Source organism: Atractosteus spatula, chromosome 15 (assembly GCF_055471065.1).
Source record: "Atractosteus spatula isolate fAtrSpa1 chromosome 15, fAtrSpa1.hap1, whole genome shotgun sequence".
Lineage (NCBI taxonomy): Eukaryota > Metazoa > Chordata > Actinopteri > Semionotiformes > Lepisosteidae > Atractosteus > Atractosteus spatula.
The window spans coordinates 12256327-12275918 of record NC_142720.1 but is presented as its reverse complement, the minus strand read 5'-3'; the positions used below and the strand labels follow the sequence as shown (position 1 = coordinate 12275918).

Genomic DNA, 19592 nt, shown 5'->3' with positions numbered 1-19592 from the left:
ACGTACAGCCTAAAGATCTGATTGGCTGCAACGCCATGTCAATAACTCGTGAGTTCAAGTACCAGGATGAGCTGCGGCTATTCTCCATTGTGATTGGATAACGTCACGTCCATTTTTTAGGTGGGCGGGCTCTAACGTGGAAGCTCGGGTCACATGGCAGACTTACCGGAAGAAACCCTTTCCGGGAGCCGGGGTGGTGATTTCCGGCTTGCTGAAGAAAGTTGAGCAGGAGAGGTCTGCAGGTTCCTGGATTCTGAAAAATGGACGGTCAGGGAAGGAAAGTGGTGGTTTGTGACAATGGAACCGGGGTAGGTCTGAGGACAGATTTCTTACTTTCGGTGATTTGTGCTTCTGCCCGATTCTTCTATGGCTGATTGTGACTATGGAAAATAGAATCGCCTGAAACAGGAAGTAAAGAGGTTAGCTGACTGGGTGGGTAGGCAAAGGAATGTGAGTCTGTCAGCTTGTCAATTCCGCTTTCTTCAAAGGGACTGATGCTTAATCTGGTGCTCACAAGGTATATACGGTTTAGGATTCAACGCTAAGATCCCTTGTTGAGCCACGTTCTGCAGTAGCGGGTAGACTGTGTTGGCATTGTGCATTCTGTATGGATGTAGTCATCGCTTGCCACCAAGGGCCAACACAGCAGATAATTGCTGGAATTTAGTCCGTAAGGGGAAGAAACGGAGCTTGCATGTCCCCGGTGAAATCATTAGATGTTTCTCTCCTCTCCCCTATCAAATGTATGACGAACCATCAGTAAATCGGTGCCATTACGGTATATTTAAGTGCCCCGTAGGTGAATCGCACTGTTCTGGTAAAAAAAAAAGTTTCTAAGTAGAAGCTACGGATCGTGCCGTTTTATCAATGAATTGGGTCAGTATTGTTTGCGAGGGCGACAGAAACTGGAAGCGGTTGCACAGCGGTGTTGAAAATGCACCAGCACTCTGCCTCTGTAGTTTGAAATGTCCTTATACAGTTATCACTGGTACAGCCCCTGCTTGCGGTTTTAGAGAGCTCGACAGGACGTCAGCTCACGCAGGGCTATCTGCCGCGGCGCTTCGCTTGAAAGGTTTTCAGGATTAGAAAGCCCTGCTCGGACAACTTTCAGTTTAGCCCCTTTATTTGTAAATTCCGATTATTTGTGAAATAGGTGACGCGTTCCGCGATTGAAAGATTGATATTTCCTTCATACAGCAGCCATATTGCCGTACTGTATGTTGCCACAGTTCGTCTGTTTGTTCAAGTCTGTACATGCAAACACATTCTTCGCGTTAGTTCCCAAAGCGCTTCTGAATTTACTTTCTTTGCGAAATGACAAAAGAAGAAAAACAATTGTAAAGAACAACATTAAGAAAAATCACTCTAAGACCGTGCCGATTTACTAAGAAGGACTTCAGTCCGTCCGTTTGTCTTGGTATCTTATTGATACTCCTTGATGTATGAAACTCACTGCGGAAAAGCGGTTTAAATAAAACGAAGTATCTGGGTTCCAAGTTCACAGCAGATTGTAAGCGAGGAACATATTGCAAACAGACTTACAGTCCTTTCATGAATACAGAAATTCGTTCTGACTGAATACAGCACCAGTCAGATGGACATCCTGTCCTTTATAGTTCCCTTTTCTGGGACACTGGGGGTTATTTATTTATTTTTTCTTTTTACACAGTGCGCTCCATTCTCCGTCCATCAAAAAAGAAAGCTTCCTAGCAGCGTGTCCATTTTCTGTCAAATATTAGTTTACCAGCACCACTGGAGGTATTTTTTGAACTTTCTTCATCATCGCAGCGTGTGCAGACTACAGAGCACTGCTTCTGAAGCATACATGTGGAAGTGGCAGTTCAGATTAAATGTATTAGGTGTAGTTAGATGTATTTATTCGCCACGGTGAGATCCCTATAAAATCATGCCCTGTTGCATATTTAATGCGAAGATACTGTGAGTAATGTTTGAACACGTACAGAAATTCATGCCTAAGGCTTTTGATTGTGGTGTTACACCATTTTAATAATTTGGTCAGTGGTGATTAATTTGTGTAAAGATAATTAAGTACTTGCACTCTACAACTGTTGTTTAAGAACAGATTTTAGAACAGGTTGCCAGTGAGCTGAGGACGCTTATAAAATTTCAACCTGAAAAGAACAATATTTGTTTCCTTTTTAAATCGGCTCAGGTAAAATGAGCTGATTGAATAAATCGTTTAGAGACCGAGCAGTCCAGATATCTCTGTCCATTAGCGATAAGAGCGGTGGGTGGTTTCTTTTTTTCAGGTTGGAGATTTGGCAGTAGAAACGTCCGTTTCGTTTTTCTGAACTAGTGCACATTAGCTTGCCGGCTAGACTGCACGGGGAGGGAAACTTTACAGAGCACTTTGAAGGATGTTGGTTAATGTGCGTTGCAGAAAAGTGCTAGTTGTGCACTGCTTGACTGATGACTCAAAGGGAAGTGAGATCAGCACTGAAACCACATTCACAGCCCAAAGAACTTTAACTTTAACTTTAACTTTGTTTTATACAACAAATCAAATCTATTTCTGTATGAATGCTTATTATAGTTTTAGTTTAAATGTTTTTGTATATCTTACAAACTATTCTAGCACCTTGCATATTGGCTGTGTTATCACAGGCTTAAGTATTGTGTGCACTTTTGGAGGTAGGCGTCGGGACAGTGGGTTACAAAAGACTTATCTTTTTGAATTCCAGCTCTGTGACATGCTTGTTTTGCGACCCTGGGGCTTGATTCTTAACCCTCACTAGCTTGGCCTCACCCAGCTGGACTACTGGGGAGGTTTCCCTTGAGAAAAATCTTTTAACGTAGACCTAGATTGTTTGTACAACAAGAGTCGAATTATCAGAGAGAATGGATTGGTCACTCTGCTTGGGCACGAGACTCTGAGTAGGTCTGTCTAGAAGAAAGTTGCAGAGATTAACCTCATGGTGAGTGCTGATTTTAGCCTTCAGTGCTTGTGTGGCTGTGGGCAAGCCTGTTGTGACAGGTCGCCTGCATTCTTTCCTAAGTGTAGCAGCTAGACTGTACTGTTCGGTGAGCACGGTCAGTTTTGCAATGCTGTGGAAATAACTAAAGTAGTTAGCTATTTTAGTGTCCTGTTCCACATGCCCGTACGGGGATAGCCCTGGTCCTTGAGATAGAGAGAATCCAGCAGATCTTGTAGGTCTTCAATCATCGGTTTCTAAAGACTTGGAACAGAAGAACTCATGATCAATTTACTTCTGGTAAATCAGGAACAGACAACTGTGATCCTTGAGAGCCACAGAGTGTTGTAATTATTTCTACACTGCTTAATTGACCCAGTCCCCTGCTTAAGTGGTCAAAATGAAATTGTTCCAGTCATTTAGAAATTGATTATTTAAAGGTGATTCATAAAATGTGCTGGATTCTGGCTCTCCAGCACAGAGGTAGCCTGCCTTGCACTAGTCTGTTTGTGTTCTGCCTGCTGTTTATATCTCGCATCCATGAGAGTTCGCACAAATTGTGAAGTGAAACAGCCCTTCCTGCTCACTAGTCACCATAATAACTATGTAATGTGATGTACAAGCAACTAAGTCCAGGTTGTGCATTAGATATTTCACCACAGAATGTTTCCAACATGATTTACATGCAGAGTTAACAAGTAAGTTCCCTTTATCGACAAAACCGTCTTGAAGTCGAGAGCAATATTTCTTTTGGATTAAAAGAGATGTGTTCACCAGCCTGCCTGTTTTCAAAGTAATAAGGCTGCTTCCCCTCACCGGAGGTTTTGTTGCCTCGTTCTGAATTAAAGAACACGGTGCTGTGCAGACTTGTAAATTTCGTGTATTTTGTGATGTAAAACCTCCAATTTACAAGTTACTGTGCACATTTGACTTTTATTGTGGTGTGAAATGCACTCATCAATGCTGATTCTTTTCAACCCCGAAATATAAAAATTGCATTGCAGTTCCCCTTTAACCTTTCATTGTGGGAGGTTTTTAGTATATATTTAATTTATGTTCGCAGTTGCTTAATGCCTTTAATGCATATGTCCTATTTATATATACAGCATCTCTAATGGATGTCTTTACATATATATGTGTTTGCACAAAGAGAAGCTGAACTTATGTGTAGTGGTAACTCCAGGAATTTCAATAAAACAGTTTTTCCCAAAGCATTGCGACACATTCCTAATAAAATCTCTGACCTTCTGTCATCTGTGACTACATGTGGATAATGTGAAAGACGACAGCTGTATTGTCCACTGAGCTCTTCTAGAAGCCGGCAGTGTTCCAAATGTATTCCATTCCTCTGAAAAAACGTGTCCTCTTCTCTTATTCTTGGCCAGTTTGTCAAGTGCGGCTATGCTGGTTCCAACTTTCCGGAGCACATCTTCCCCGCGCTGGTCGGCAGGCCCATCATCCGATCGACCACCAAAGTGGGAAACATCGAGATCAAGGTAAAGCTCTCTCTCTGCTCAGCTCGTGTCAAGGAAACATCTGCCAGACGGGACTAGTCTTGAGGTTCTGCATTTAATTGTTGTTTTCTCCTTTTTTTTTTCTTCCACTATTTAAGATGTTTGCTGTCATTGTCAATATATGACCTTGCTGATCCATTTACCAGGAATGGGTGTGAACGTGGAAATTTGGGACGGAGTTGCTGCATTTATCAGCAGCTCAGAAGCCTTTGACTATGACGAAATATCTCTAGTATTCAAAATTAAGTCCTGAAATCCATGCTTGTATATTTATGGAGATAGTTCAGGTGGGGAGCTGCGTCAGCATGCGTAGGCTGCAAAGGAACAAGTAATAGGTTTATTCCATGCTGAAAAGAGAAGAAAGAAAACACAACGTTTCGGCCATGGCGCCTTCTTCAGGTGTGAGACAGGTGGGTAGGTGCGTCAGCACGCGTAGGCTCGCCTGAAGAAGGCTCCACGGCCGAAACGTTGTGTTTTCTTTCTTCTCTTTTCAGCATGGAATAAACCTATTTATGCAGATATGAAAGTAAGACAACCACCTGCTGTGTGTACTTAGAAGACCTTTCTTTTCTGCATTTCCCTTTTGGTGGAAACTTTTATTTAAGGTTTTAAAGGATTTGATGAGGTCCACTGTCATGTAATCAATCCAATATTAAGTTACAGCTGTTGTACGTGATGCTCTCTAATAGTGTCGCAAACCTTGGTTGGCATTCATTTGAAAGTTAACAGCATTCTGCATTTTGGGACTGATTTTATTTTGACGGGAGTATCCAGTATTGCAATTTATTTACATGGCATTGTGCTTATGAAGGAGCAAAGAACTTGAAAATTATATGCAATTATAAGCCTTTAGTTTTAGTATGTTCATTGACAAGTTTTGTAAAATCGTTCAAGATGTTAAAATATGCAGTAGGCATTATAATTTATCAAATAATACACATTCCGTATACTGACTAATTACGAAGCTTCGTGTGTTAATTTATGCATTTTATAATTCTTTTACGTTTAATGCGCTCCTTATTTTCATGAGCCCGTATTGAGTTTGACATGAGTTATTCAAATTACATGCCAGTATTCAAGGACAAAAACAAGTATGATCCATTTCTGCTTTAATTAAGTGGAAGAGTAGTTTATATAGTATATTTAATTAAGACTGCTATGCAAAGCACGCTACATTTCCCTAGGAAGAGTTCCTTATTCCAACAGATTGCATGCTCAAGCTTTGTCAATACAGCCCATAGATTTGTGTATTTGTTGTGATTATCCCAGATCTCAAGTACTCCTGAAACAGAATTAAGTCGTATTCTCTATATCATATTCTGCGGGACTAAATAAATGTATGTATTACCCAAGTTATGTGATTTTTGAGCCAGGTCTGCACATAGTTTTCAGTTTGCAGGACGTGGATGAGGAAACCAAGCAAATGGTTGATGACTCGACCATAGATGACTGCCTTCTTCTGAAAGATGTTTAGTCTGGGGTAGAAGATGCCTTTCCAACCCAAGACACTCAAAGCAGTGCTGTTGTTAAATGTGAAGAGGGTAGCCTTGGACCTCATCCCGGGCAGTCATGTACAGTCTCTTTTGCAGATATAAACGAGGTTTCTGAAGAAGCTTCGAAAGGTGCAGTTAGCTGTGGTCTGCTTCTGTCTTTGCTTTCTGTCTGACCTTCTGCTTTTGCCTTCTCTTTCTTCTTCTTTCTTGACCTGTTGAAGTAGAATAACAAAAAGATGGTAAGTGTGGTTCAGTGTGTGCTGGTTTTTTTGTTTTTTCCCTTGTTTGCTTGGCCAGAAGAAAGATTTGCTCTGCTTGGTCATTTTTACTGTTGAGTTTCTGGGTTTTTTTTCCTATTTCTTTATCCTCTCTCCCTTCTCCCTTTGGTTTGCATACTTTGCCTTGATGAAAGAATACCATTCTTTCTAACCTCCCTTTTGTTTTGTTTTTTCTGTTTTGCTGGCTTGGCTGATCCATGTAGGGTATTCACCATTTGGTCAGTGACGATTGTGTCTGTAGAGTTTAATCGTGTTCCCCTGTCAATCAGTCCTGCGAGTTCCCTTTGACCGAGGTAGAAGCACACAGACACCTCTTTCAGACTAATGCAAGAGTTGACTTCACTGCAAGTTCTTCCTCTTCCCCCCCCCCATCTCAAATTAATTTGCAGAAGTGTTCAGTCTGACAATGAGTGAAGTAGCCTGCAACACTCACGCATTTGGTTATTTAAGTTAACTATTTCCTTTAGTACATCCGCCATGGTAAAACAAAATAGAGGCCATATATAGTTGTTTTTCATGGTTCTTTCCAGAGTCCTGCTAGAACACATGGTTATAGCATACAATTTTTGAGAATTGCAATTGTTTGGCCAGTCCAGTTTTTACCTGAATGAAAAAGGCCTTTTGAAAATTGGTTGGTCTTTAATCTGGTGCAGCATGTTATTTCATTTTTCACTAATCCCTAAGAATGGATTGGTACAATTGAATACTTTGCTGTGGTTAAACTTGCTCCCATTTTCTTCTTTCTGGTGGAGGTAACGAGGGGGTAATAACTGTTCTTTAAAGACTTTAAGTTACTTATGGAACAGTAGCTAAAAGGCAGCCTCCTACGTGTTCAGGAACTAAAAAACAATTGAGTTGAAAACAATTGAAGAGTTGAAATTAATCCTGTTATTAACGGTTCAATTGTTTGAGGGCTCAGGTGGCACAATTACCAGCAGGTGTGTGGCACCCCAGCACCAGGACTGGGAAATCCAATCCAATTTGTAGATTTCCCAGTTAGCTGTGCACACTTTACGTACAGTATTTCAGGTATAGCAGTACCTCTAACATACATGGCAGTGGTTTGATTGTAGGCTGGTATATTTCGGAATTTTCTTTTGTAATAAATTTTGGCTTTGTTCTACACCTGCTCGTTATGCGCAATACCTAAAAGTTGACTGTATTTTGAATGACAAGCGTTGAAAATTCAGTTTGTTTTGTCAGTTTAAGAACAACGCATTACGATCCTGTCAGTGTGTCTTTATTGTTTTAGTTTTGATCTTTCAGATTTCAGCTGTGTCTGGTTACCTTTGAAATGGACAGTTGTCAAACAATTGATCAGATTATTTTCCTTTAGGAAATGGTATTCAGTCAAAAGTGTGTAATTTTAATTATGGAACTCGAAGGTGATCCTGAAATATTGTAAATGCATTCTCTTCATATACAGTATGTATTGATCTCGCCCTTTTGATTCTAGTACCTAAGCGATCTGAGATCTTATTTGGCTGCTTCTTGATAGAAGTGGGTGTGTCAGCTTTAACAGCATGGTTGTGTAGCTAGATCCAGACCCCCGCTTTGTATAAGAACTGCCTCATCTCTGTCCTATATGCACCTACCTGTAGGATCCACTTGTGTCCTGTGGTTTGTGTTTCTCGTGGTGTTTCAACATGTCAATTCAAAAGTCATGAAGCAAACCATATGGAAAAGGCAGCAGTAAACCTCAGATAACCCAGCTTCTCGTTTAAAGCACGCAGGCTTGTGAGCTGGGGCCAAGTGAAGTCAGACTAAATCAAAAGAAGCTGGCTGTCTTTGAGTAAAGCTGGGTGATATTTATTTACAATAAAATTCAGTATTTCTCTCTCTACAAGAGGGAGGAGAGTAATGCAAGCACCACTTGCGCATCATGGCAGAATGCACTGAAAAATAAAGCAATGCATCTTTAAAGGTGAATGAATGTCATTGGAATTGGTTGTGACATTACTGAGGGAGTAATGCATGGAAACTTCTGTCTGCATGCCAGGATCTCAGTCAAGCCCTAACAGACTTGAGCGTCTGGCTTCGAGAGGCTCTGTGGAGTGCATCCTACTACTTCTGCTGTACGTTGTGCTTTTTCTGATTAATTCACCGTGTCCAAGAGCTCATCTCATCTTCATCAAGAACTTGAACCGCAACTGATGCGCTGACTTTTTTAAAGCAGTTATCAGTTCTGAGCTGGGAGAAATTTCCTTAGTATATCCGGATCGAAATGAATGGTTCCTTGTATGAGTTAAGTGATTAAGCTCGGAATTTATAAATATCCCTTTAAAAGAACAATCTTGCCTCTGTGTTGTCTATGAGAATGAGCAATGGCAGCTATGTCATGTTGGCATGAATTTTCTGTGGCAGTCTGGGGCTTTGACACTTTGTGCCTGTATCTCCGACTGTCTTTAAACAATAATATTGTGTTTAATAGTCTGCAGCACAGGCTAAATGCAAATATTCTTCTTCTTTGTGGCTTGCCACAACCTTAATACAATAAATCACATTGTTATATTTTTAATTGAGCATTTTCCCCAACTTTTCTCTAGTTATTTGAATGGTAGCCAATGCCTGTGTCATTTGAATCCGATCCAAAGGTCTCCACAGCCTTTTCTCCGCAGTTGGCCTCGTCAGTTTTACAATTCCCCACTTCCTTTCTGCCAGCGAAACCAACACTGTTCTGCTGGGAAAATCCATAAAGCAATCGTCATTTTACAAAAAGTCCAGAACTATCAGCCAGTAAGTTAGCAGGAACAGCGGCTTGTGACCCGTAGTCGCGTTGTTGAACATCTGACCTGTGCCCTGGCATACTTAACCCACCTTCCCTTGCGTGTACTTTATTTACCTTCCCCTGTTTAGAGTCCTGGCTGTCATGTCAGACAGTGCAGTCCTTATCGTTCTTGACAATCAGCTCTTAAAGCACCCAGTGTTGGGAGAGTGTGGTCCACAGTCGAAGCTGGACAGTGTGCTTGACCTGTGACCTCTGCTCCTGCAGGACCTGATGGTGGGCGACGAGGCCAGCGAGCTGCGCTCCATGCTGGAGGTGAACTATCCCATGGAGAATGGCATCGTCCGGAACTGGGACGACATGAAACACCTGTGGGACTACACCTTCGGTCCTGAAAAACTCAACATCAACTCCCAGGACTGCAAGATCCTCCTCACAGAGCCCCCAATGAACCCCACCAAGAACAGGGAGAAGATCATTGAGGTGAGCAACTCCTCGGGTCTTCTGCAACGCATCTGTCTTCACATGCTGTAGTTCTCCTTTTTTTTTAGCAGCTTTCAGCGTTTCCTTGACCACTTGCAAAATTGAAAAGTTTAATTGTACTGGGAAATTAAACTATGATTTTCACTTCTCAGATGTATTCAGCATAAAGCACTTCCTAATATCAGGTTGTATGCCAATATAAATCTTAATTCAAATTCCGAAAAGGCAAAAGGTGAACATAGAAGGCTAAAGGTTTGACCTGACCTCATAATTTGAATGCCCCATGAACCAAAATTGAAAGGATTCACTGTAGCTTTGAGAAGACTGCATTGTGGGGTATGGTGCCAGAGAACTAGGCTACGTTTTTGCAGGTTTGAGTTCCTTATTGTAAGTAAGATATCTCCATGCTCCAGTTTACTCCATATAATTAAAAACTGTTTTAGAATCTGCATCGCCTTGCAGCTTTCTGCAGACACTGGCGGATTTTAACTGGATGGCTAGCAGCTTACCCACAAGCTGCTCATTTATGTGTTTTGGGTTTTTCCGAAGCAAATAATGACCTTACTAGAGACGACAGTGAAGTGGACAGAAATTATTTAAGAAGTATTTAAGAAAATAATTGAACCAAAATATCCAAAGGGATGAGTAAAACTGTCATGACAGTGAACAGTCCAGCAATTCCACATCATACCAAAGTGCACAAAATGCACTTGGACACGTTTGTTGTTCTCGGAAAGATTCACAGTTTTTACACAGAGAAATGCATATATGTTTTAAAATAGTTCTAAATCAAATAATGCTGTCATGCACATTCATTTTTGTGGCTGCTTCAGGTTTGGATGATGTCATCTGCATGTTGTTCTGCTTTGCAGCACAGATCGCAGATATCTGTACTGGACTCTGTTATAAATAAACCATTTAATGGTATAGTCTGTGCTAAGAGATATAAATGTACTCTCTGATCAGTGTTTGGGCTTGAAGTCTCAGTCACGTTGCAAAAGCTTTGTGAACAAGAAGCTTTGCAGATGATTAAAATATTATTGAAGTCCCTTTGAATTACTTATTCTCTAATTACTACTGCAGTGTAAACGAAACAGTATCATAGTTAAACATTGTATACTTGCACTACATATTTATGTTTGTTTTTAATACAGTTTAGATCTTTCTTTTGTCTCTTGCTGCATTCACTAAGCTATTTTTTACTTTCCTTTCCAGGTCATGTTTGAAACATATAAGTTCTCTGGGGTTTACATTGCAATCCAGGCTGTACTGACCCTGTACGCTCAAGGTAGGTCATGGACATCTCTCTCAGCACCGCCTTTCGAAGCCCCCAGAAATAGTCTGCAGTTCTTCACAGTGGATGTGAAATCTTTTTAATACATCTTGGTTGCTGTGATCCTTGCTAGTATTAAGCAGTTTTCTGATACCGGATGGATGGACAGACAAGTTTTTAGTTTTTGTTTATTCTGAAAAATACTGAATGCACACCTGGATTTACATGCTAAATTTTATTGTAAATTTGCATTAATAAATATTTATACCAATTTAAATACATTTTAGGCTGAAAAATGCTTGACATAGGTGTAAATAAAATTACAGCCTATTGAATACTAATTTTAAATCCCAGTGTTTTTATACTGATTATTATTTCTATGGTCAGATTTCTAGAAGCCTACAGCTAGGTTAAAGATTTTTGTTCGTTAACAGCTGTTAGACTTGCCAGATAAATGCATGTTGCGTGGGAGTACATCCGCAACCGTCTGTGCTTAAGTGAATATAGAAATCAAATGGCTCCATTTTATTGCCTTGCTTCCCCATTGGCAGGAGTTTTTAATAAGGTGGGGAGTGCCACCTAGTGGTGACTTTTTGTTCCTCCTCTGTGGCTGTGAAAGTCAGGGCTCTTTCCAGTAGTAGTTATGTGAAGACCAGCAAGGTTTGTTGCTCAAGAGAGGCTGTGCCGTGTGTTCAGGCTTGCTGACCGGGGTGGTGGTGGACTCGGGCGATGGCGTGACCCATATCTGTCCTGTGTACGAGGGATTCTCGCTGCCTCATCTAACCAGGCGACTAGACATTGCTGGAAGGGACATCACTCGCTACCTCATCAAGGTAACTTTCCCTGCCAGGTACGCTGTTGTGCATCTGTGTTTGTGGCAGTGCTGCTTGTTTGTGCAATTAGCACTGCTGCACTTAACCATGTAAAAGAGATAAGATCACTTTATTGGCCATATACAATTTCTTGTATTAGGAATTTGTCTTTTTGCATACCCCGACTTGCTCTCCATGAGACACACAGACAGGGAGAGACGCTTGAGGTCAGAGTGCAGGGTCAGCCATTTATATGGCGCCCCTGGAGAAGTTGGGGTTAAGGGCCTTGCTCAGGGGCCCAACGGAGTAGGATTCCTCTGCCGGCTGCGGGATACGAACCGGCAACCTTCCAGCCACAGGCGCAGATGCTTAGCCACAGAGCCACCTCACCGCCCCTGACCCAGATGTATATCTGATTGTTCTTGCTGATGTATATCTGTATCCCATGTGTTCCAGTGTCCCAAAGCCTACAAGTCACTGTTGCAGGAACTGTACTATAACAGTTTCTGCAGGTCTGGCTTTACCAAGACGAAGAGTGTAAATTAGACTCTCACCGGGGGGTGCCTCATCTTATTCATTGCATAAAACCACGACTGTCTGTTTCTGCAGTGTTTTATTTGTCGTTTTTCCGTCAGTTAAGCAAGTGGTTCATCGGGGAGCTGTGAAGAAAAAGCCCCTGGCCCTAACTAAAGCACGTGTTGTTGTAGTTGCTTTTGCTGAGGGGTTACGCCTTTAACCATTCGGCCGATTTCGAGACGGTGCGCATGATGAAGGAGAAGCTGTGCTACGTGGGCTACAACATCGAGCAGGAGCAGAAGCTGGCCTTGGAGACCACGGTGCTGGTGGAGTCCTACACGGTAAGCGCCGCCGGCCCCTCTGGATGTGCTCACGTCTGTGAGGTCATTTACCAGCAACTTCGGGAATAGCAGTTTCCTGTGGAGGACGTGGTATTCTCATTTGTACGGTTTGATTTTATGGTTGGCTGCAACACCCCCCTCAATTTACAGTTCATTTCAGTTCAACAGCCATAGAGCGCTGTACTGTACAATACTGAACATTGTGGTTTCCTCCTCATACACTCCATACAGGTGTAATGAAGCGTTGTGTGTTGCAAGAAATTATTTAACAAGTAGGAAAGCTCAGCACGGTTCTATCTTTTATTTGCTTGCCTTGTGAATGGTGATATCTATGACACTTTGTCCCTGAAGTAGTTTTGCAACCTTTGTATTTTTCCTTGTTCATGTTCCAATATTTGAAAATGCTCAAGCCTGTACACTGTGGGACCAAACATCTTAGGTTTTAATTTATGCTCCAGTTGTGATCTGTGAAGCCCATGACTCCTGTGTAGAGTATTTTTTTTTGTAGACTTTATTACCAAATTATATGATCAAAGTGTCTCATTTCATTGAGATACATTAAATATCTGTTAGTGTTTTTTGTTCCAACGGATTTTTTAAATTGAATGCTGAAAGGTTTGGTTGACGTTGTTTTGGTTTTCATCTGGTGTCGCGTCACAGGCTTGTTTATTTTTCTGTACCTTTCTGTTTAACAGCTCAGCTCTTGGAAAATCGCAGGTGAACCTTTTTGCTGAGCTTTTAAGTTGGAGTTTATTTTAGCTTGTGTTTCTTTCCAGCAGACTTAAGAAAAACGAGGAAAATACAGAGACTGTTGTACAACTTAACCTACATGTAACATCATTTCCTGTGTGGCCCAAATCTTTCAAAACCCCTCCTAATGTGTTTCCTAGTTTAGACCAAGGCCCTCAAGCAGTGAATGGAATCACTGATCCTGTTCGTGTGTTGTTTTTATTATTTCATGACCTTGCAGAAAGCTTTTGAATCACTTTGTCAGCCCTTTAAACCTATTCATATGAAGGCAGTCCTGAAGCTACTGAAATGTAGGATCGTTAATTATGAATATTAACAACTGTTTGAAGATGAATTACAGTGTTATAGAGTGAATATATTTAAACGCTGAATCTCTTATTCTGCCATCCACTGAGAAGTAATTTCTCCTTGTCAGAAAGAGCTCCAGCAGTAGCCTCTCTAGTGTTTCGCTTATCCACAGCATCATTTCCTCGTGTAAAACAAATGCTGAGAACAGGCCTTCAAACCAAGTTGCTAATTGATGTAGGTGTTTTTATTTTCACAGTATGTTAGCCAATCATAAATATTGTGTATTATTCCTTATTAAAGTTAGGGATGTCCTCAACCGTACCTGCCTCATCTGTATAGAATTGTTTTTCCCCTTTGATGGTTACCACTTGAGAAAAGTCTTTTAGTACTCTGCTTGAGAATCCTGGAACTTGAGCGATGCACCACAAAGAGAGCCCTTCTGCTCATGAACACGCAGTTAAAAAAGAAAGGGAAACATGAGATTTTGGAAAGAGATTTGTGCTATTCCCAGATTTTGTGTGATTTTAAAAGGAGGTAGGAACTGCATCACAAAGCTGTCACCGCCGTCGGGATAAAATGTAATCGGATGACCTGTTAGCACTGTGCTGTATTTTGACTTTCTGTATTTACTTCACCTGCATCACCTTGTTAAGTGGTAGAGCTGAAAGATCAGACTTGCTTTCTAGATGTAGTCAGACCTTGTTAAAACCAAACTTGTTCTAGCCTTGCTTTTGAGCATTAGCTTTAGAGAGCATGGGTTTTTTAAAACTGGATCACGACCCAAACTGGGTCAGGGAGACCTTGCCAGTGGGTTGCAGGTGAGGAAAATAACAGGAGCATCGGCACAACTTTCCCCCTCTCCTCTGCTTAAACTTGTAATGGTAGGAACACCAGCCTCTTTGTACATTGGCATCTTCTAAGGTTCCTTTTTAGAATTTTTTATAGTACAATAAAGGATGTAGAGATAAGGTGTAGCCTGACCTTGAGAAGATTTAAAAACCTTTTCCTACCTGGTGTTTGCACTCCCACTGGCGTTCAAGGGATCAGCTAGGCACCCTGGGTTTGTGACAGCCTTCGGGTCATCAGTGTCTTCTTGACATTGTCCCAGGGGGTCCAGAGAAACAAGGGAAAATGCTTGTCCAGGAGTGTGAAAAATCAACAGTTACACAGTGCGTCTGCTGACCTGCACTCATGCTTTTAATACTTGGTGTGCGAATTGTACATTTCCGTTCAATCCAGGACTCTTCATTGTGAGAGAATGCTTCACCAGGAAAAGTGAGCACTTCCTTAGTAGCAGAAGGTGCTCTTCAATGTCAAGTGAGTCATTTTCATGCCAGTGTCCCATCTCTTCCCCACAGCTTCCCGACGGCAGGGTTATCAAAGTAGGAGGAGAGAGATTTGAGGCCCCAGAGGCCTTGTTCCAGCCTCACCTTATCAACGTTGAAGGTGTCGGAGTGGCCGAGTTGCTCTTCAACACCATCCAAGCTGCTGACATCGACACCAGGTATGCAGTTTGGCTTTCTGTGGGAGCGTCCGTTATTGAGCATGCAGGGCTTCTTCTAAAGCCGGAGGTCAATGGGCAAAACAGCGGTGGCTGTCCCAGCTCAATGGCTGTTGACGTGTTGCTTCGCTTGGGACTCTGAATGTCGAGTTGATGTCTGTGATGTTGGATTTTAGTTCTGTATCGCATATCGCATACATGACGAGAGCCTTCAGAATTTCTCCACGAGGGTAATCGATTCTTTTGTTACTCCACTGTGTGCACTGAAATCTGCAGTTTCACTCTGGATTTGCACTCAAGGCGGCTGAAGTAGTCCCGTTGAGGGACTGAACATTTAACAGTTGTACTGAGACAGGGATGTATCTTCTTATTGCACTGTAAAACCATAAGTGTTGGTAAGTTGAAACTTATAAGAAGCTCTTTTTATATAATAAAAATCCTGTGCTAGGGATTTCTCTGAACAAACATGAGTATTTTAGGACAGATTCGTTGTAGCGCAAAACTGGGGCGGGGGGATTTGTTTAGACTTTGGTTTGTGGAAGACTGAGACTGGCGCGAAAATAATTTAGTGGGAATTGAACACTGGGCTTGCAGTCTACACCCAGTTAAGTCAACTTTGCCAACAGGACATGTACAGGCGGGCACGCTGTTTCAACAGAGTGGCCCTCTTGAGTCAATAGACCTGAAAAGGAATGTAGCACGCACCTTGAGGAGACTGATAAGAGGCTGGTCAACATATAATAATTGCTTACACTTATATAGCGCTTTTCTGGACACTCCACTCAAAGCGCTTTACAGGTAATGGGGACTCCCCTCCACCACCACCAATGTGCAGCCCCACCTGGATGATGCGACGGCAGCCATAGTGCGCCAGAACGCTCACCACACATCAGCTATTAGTGGGGAGGAGAGCAGAGTAATGAAGGCAATTCATAGATGGGGATTATTAGGAGGCCATGATTGGTAAGGGCCAATCCCCGTCACTATACTGGGACATTAGGACACACACAGACCGCAGGGTGAGCGCCCCCCTGCTGGCCCCACTAACACCTCTTCCAGCAGCAACCTTAGTTTTTCCCAGGAGGTCTCCCATCCAGGTACTGACCAGGCTCACACCTGCTTAGCTTCAGTGGGTTGCCAGTTGTGAGTTGCAGGGTGATATGGCTGCTGGCAGTATATATATATAGTACCTGTACTTCCAATGAACTGTGCTCAAATTCCGAAGGGTGGCAACTGATCGCATAGGTCAAGGTGGTACTGCTGCAGATGAAAGTTCCAAGGATCTTGAGACTTTTTAATTCTTGCGGAGACATAAAACCTTACATGCTGTTGGTTTCCCTGCTCGTTCGTTGCGGTTTTAATGCCTCCCAGTGGATACACAGCCTAGATGCGTTTCCCAGCGGAAGGCGACCTCTGCGTTGCCGGGGAGCGGGCTGGACTCGGGTCTGAGAGTGTCCTCTGTGTCCCGCAGGGCCGAGTTCTACAAGCACATCGTCCTGTCGGGCGGCTCCACCATGTACCCCGGCCTGCCCTCTCGGCTGGAGAGGGAGCTCAAGCAGCTGTACCTGGAGCGCGTCCTGAAGGGGGACGTCGACAAGCTGTCGGTGAGTGTGGGTGCCGGGGGCGCAAAGCCACGTTTCCCGGTTCTTGGTTACATTGGAATCGGGGCTGATGATGATGCAGGAGTCCTTAGGGCTCTGGTAAACCACCTAAATAAATAAAATTCATCTGCATAAAGGTTTTTGATTGACCTTAACTCATTGAGTTAACTAATCATTTTACGGCTCCTTCCAGTTTTTTTTATTTTGGCTTTATTGTTTGATGCCTGTAAAATTCTTCCGGTGATTATTTTAAGTTCCATAGCTGTTGAAGGAAGTGGCTGACTACAGTGTTAGACTTGTGGCCTCGGTAACCACAAAAATGCCCTTCTTTTCAGGTTCCTTGTGCGATGGTTTCATAAAATAAGTTAAGTTTGTAAAGATGCGTTCCATGAGCTATCTCATCAAGTCTGTAAAAAAAAAAGAAACACTGTCACGAGAGGCCACCAGGTGGAGTAACAGTTCTGCCTTTCGTGGCTTCGCGGCTCCGTTAAACCCAGAGGCTGTAAGCTGACCAGCCGAGTGACAGACACGCGGCCCACCAGTTACCCTCTCTGAACGGGACGCATTCGCTGCAGGTCAGGTCAGACATGTGGCAGGGTTGGGTCATGGCTTGTCCCATATCTCACTATTTAAAATCTGGCCTCTAGCCTGGAAAACCTAATTCGAGTTGTCTGGTTGTCAGACTTCTAAATTTAGATGATCAATTACAGATGAAATTCTAGATAGGTCTGAGTGGCATGTCTGTCTGTCTTGAATATAAATCGTATGGAAATTAAAGTGTATTTAAGACGCGTGGAGCAACCAGATTCTGTTGCCATCACAGGCTTTCCTCACTTAAGCAGTAAAGAAAGCCTGTATTACAATGCTGCATGGCTGGGCTTGTGTTTATTTTATGTTATCGGAGGTGTCAAGGTGAGTTGCAGGAAGTGCTACCCTTCTTCAAGCCAGCAAATTTGTTTGTAATGCAAATGTAGGTTTGCACACCTCTGTATGTCTGCCGCTCCCTGAATTTTTTTGCCACCCGCCAGATGATGTACTGACTGAGTTTCTGTGGGCTCCCTCTCGTCTCTGTTTCACAGAGTGAGACGTCGCATACTAACTCTTTCATAGCTTCTACACAATCTGATCCACTCGCCAGCTGTTTGGAGCTGTAACAGATCTGAATTGCACCCTGGCTGCTTGTAGTTTAGCTCCCTACCAGGGATGCTTATATGAAAAGACTGTTGTTTCTTTTTTAGAAATTTCTGAACATTTCTACATATGTTTCAGTCACTGGGAATATTCCCCACTGACCGCTTTCATTTAGACTATGAACCTACAATATAACTCAAAGTTATGGATCTGGACCAGGTACACTGCAGCAACACGGTAGTTCGCTAACTCCCCTCCCACACGTCTTTCCTGCCTCTTTCAGAAATTCAAGATCCGGATTGAGGACCCCCCTCGCCGTAAACACATGGTGTTCCTGGGTGGCGCTGTGCTTGCCGACATCATGAAAGACAAGGACAACTTCTGGCTGACCCGGGAGGAGTATCAGGAGAAGGGCATGCGCGTCTTGGAGAAGCTGGGAGTCACCGTTAGATAAGCTCGGACATTCTCGCGCCACCACTTCCTCACGAGCTTTCGTCCGCCTTTTCCTTTTCTGCTACTTCCTTCATTCTCGCTCATCCATCGACGGGGGGGGGTTGTCAAAATCGGAGTTTCCTGGCAAGGTTTTATTTTCTATGTCTTGTCGCCACCGACTTTGAGCATTTATAACTTAATCATTGCTCCATAACAAACCCACAGCAGTGTCAGACCTATCTTATGCACCGCCTTTGCCATCCAGACATGCTGGTAACTCTTAGTCTTTTTCTTTGTATTTTTTTTTGCATTTATAGCCACAGGCGTGCTTGCTTTGTCCTCAGCTAGCAGGTGAGCTGAGTTTCATTTATCCCAAGGATTTGCAGGGGAAAACACAAGCTACTTTCTTACGTCTCCCAACCTGCCTGCTGCAGCCAGTACTTTAGGATTTGTTTGCTTAGTGGTTTCCTAATAAGATGGAAGTTATTAGAAGGAGCCCCTACCCTTCTTTTAACGCGTCCTCTGCTTCTTTGTCTGAGAATTGTGAGGCATTAAATTCAAATTGAGACTGATCGATTTTTTTTTTTGGGGGGGGGGGGGGGGGTGTGCTTTCTTTCTATTGGATGTCTAATACTTCTTTACCTCTTTATTTTTCGTACTCTTTTTGCATTGCAGTTTCTCTTGAGTAGAGAGCAAGAATGTGTAGTCACGTAATGTACGATCATCGCCATTCACCACGGAGTTCCGGACTTCACCGTTCAGTTTTTTAAAAGGGACTGGGCTCCCTGACCTTAATTCGTCACATTTTCGGGGAGGGAGGGAGGGGGGTAACGTGTTTGTAATATTGATAACAAATCGGTGTCATTAGACATGGAAGCATTGTAAAAGCTGGTATTTAAGTTTGTTTGGCTCTCATGTGTATATTGGAGGCACTTCATATTCAGTTTTGCATAAACGTGTATCCAGTGCAGTTACTGTAACTGGATCTTTTTTTGTTCATAGCATAACTGCCTAATGCCGATTTAAATAAAGCAAAGTGATTTATACATAACCCTTGGCTGTAGTTTATTGTGGGCTGTCCCTTTGCTTTTTAGGGCTCCTTCTAACTGGAAACCGGTGTAGGTATGCAAATATGAAAAGGAAGAAGTGTTTTATTTTTACAGAATGTGTGCGGAGGATTGTTTTGACCACAGGGAGAGTGATTATTTTAGGAAATGTGAAACAACTACAGGAGGACTGTTGTTTTTTTTTTCTTCTGACCACAGTCTTGGGAAAGAGGCATGTTTTCCTTTAATAATGAATTGAAATCAAAGGGGTGGTACAGTAGCGCGGTAGTCAGCGCTGGGGCCCTGGGTTCGATTCCGGAGTTTGGAGGTTCTCCCCGTGTTGGTGTGGGTTTCCTCTGGGTGCTCCGATTTCTTCCCACCGTCCAAAAACATATTGGTAGGTTAGCTGGCTTCTGGGAAAACTGGCCCTGGTGAGAGCGTGTCCGTCTGCCCTGCGACAGACTGGCGTCCCGTC

At 42.7% G+C, this 19592-nt stretch overlaps 1 protein-coding gene across 1 annotated transcript; it reads left to right on the top strand.

Moving 5' to 3' along the window:
* The first annotated feature begins 164 nt into the window (after positions 1–164).
* actr2b (actin related protein 2b) lies at positions 165–19122 on the top strand. Its single transcript, XM_088933822.1, has 9 exons — positions 165–308; positions 4319–4429; positions 9211–9426; positions 10642–10714; positions 11396–11532; positions 12219–12368; positions 14765–14910; positions 16379–16511; positions 17923–19122. Exons 1-9 carry the CDS (start codon positions 261–263, stop codon positions 18091–18093), a joined length of 1185 nt encoding a protein of 394 aa, XP_088789948.1. The 5' UTR covers positions 165–260; the 3' UTR covers positions 18094–19122.
* The last annotated feature ends 470 nt before the right edge of the window (positions 19123–19592 follow it).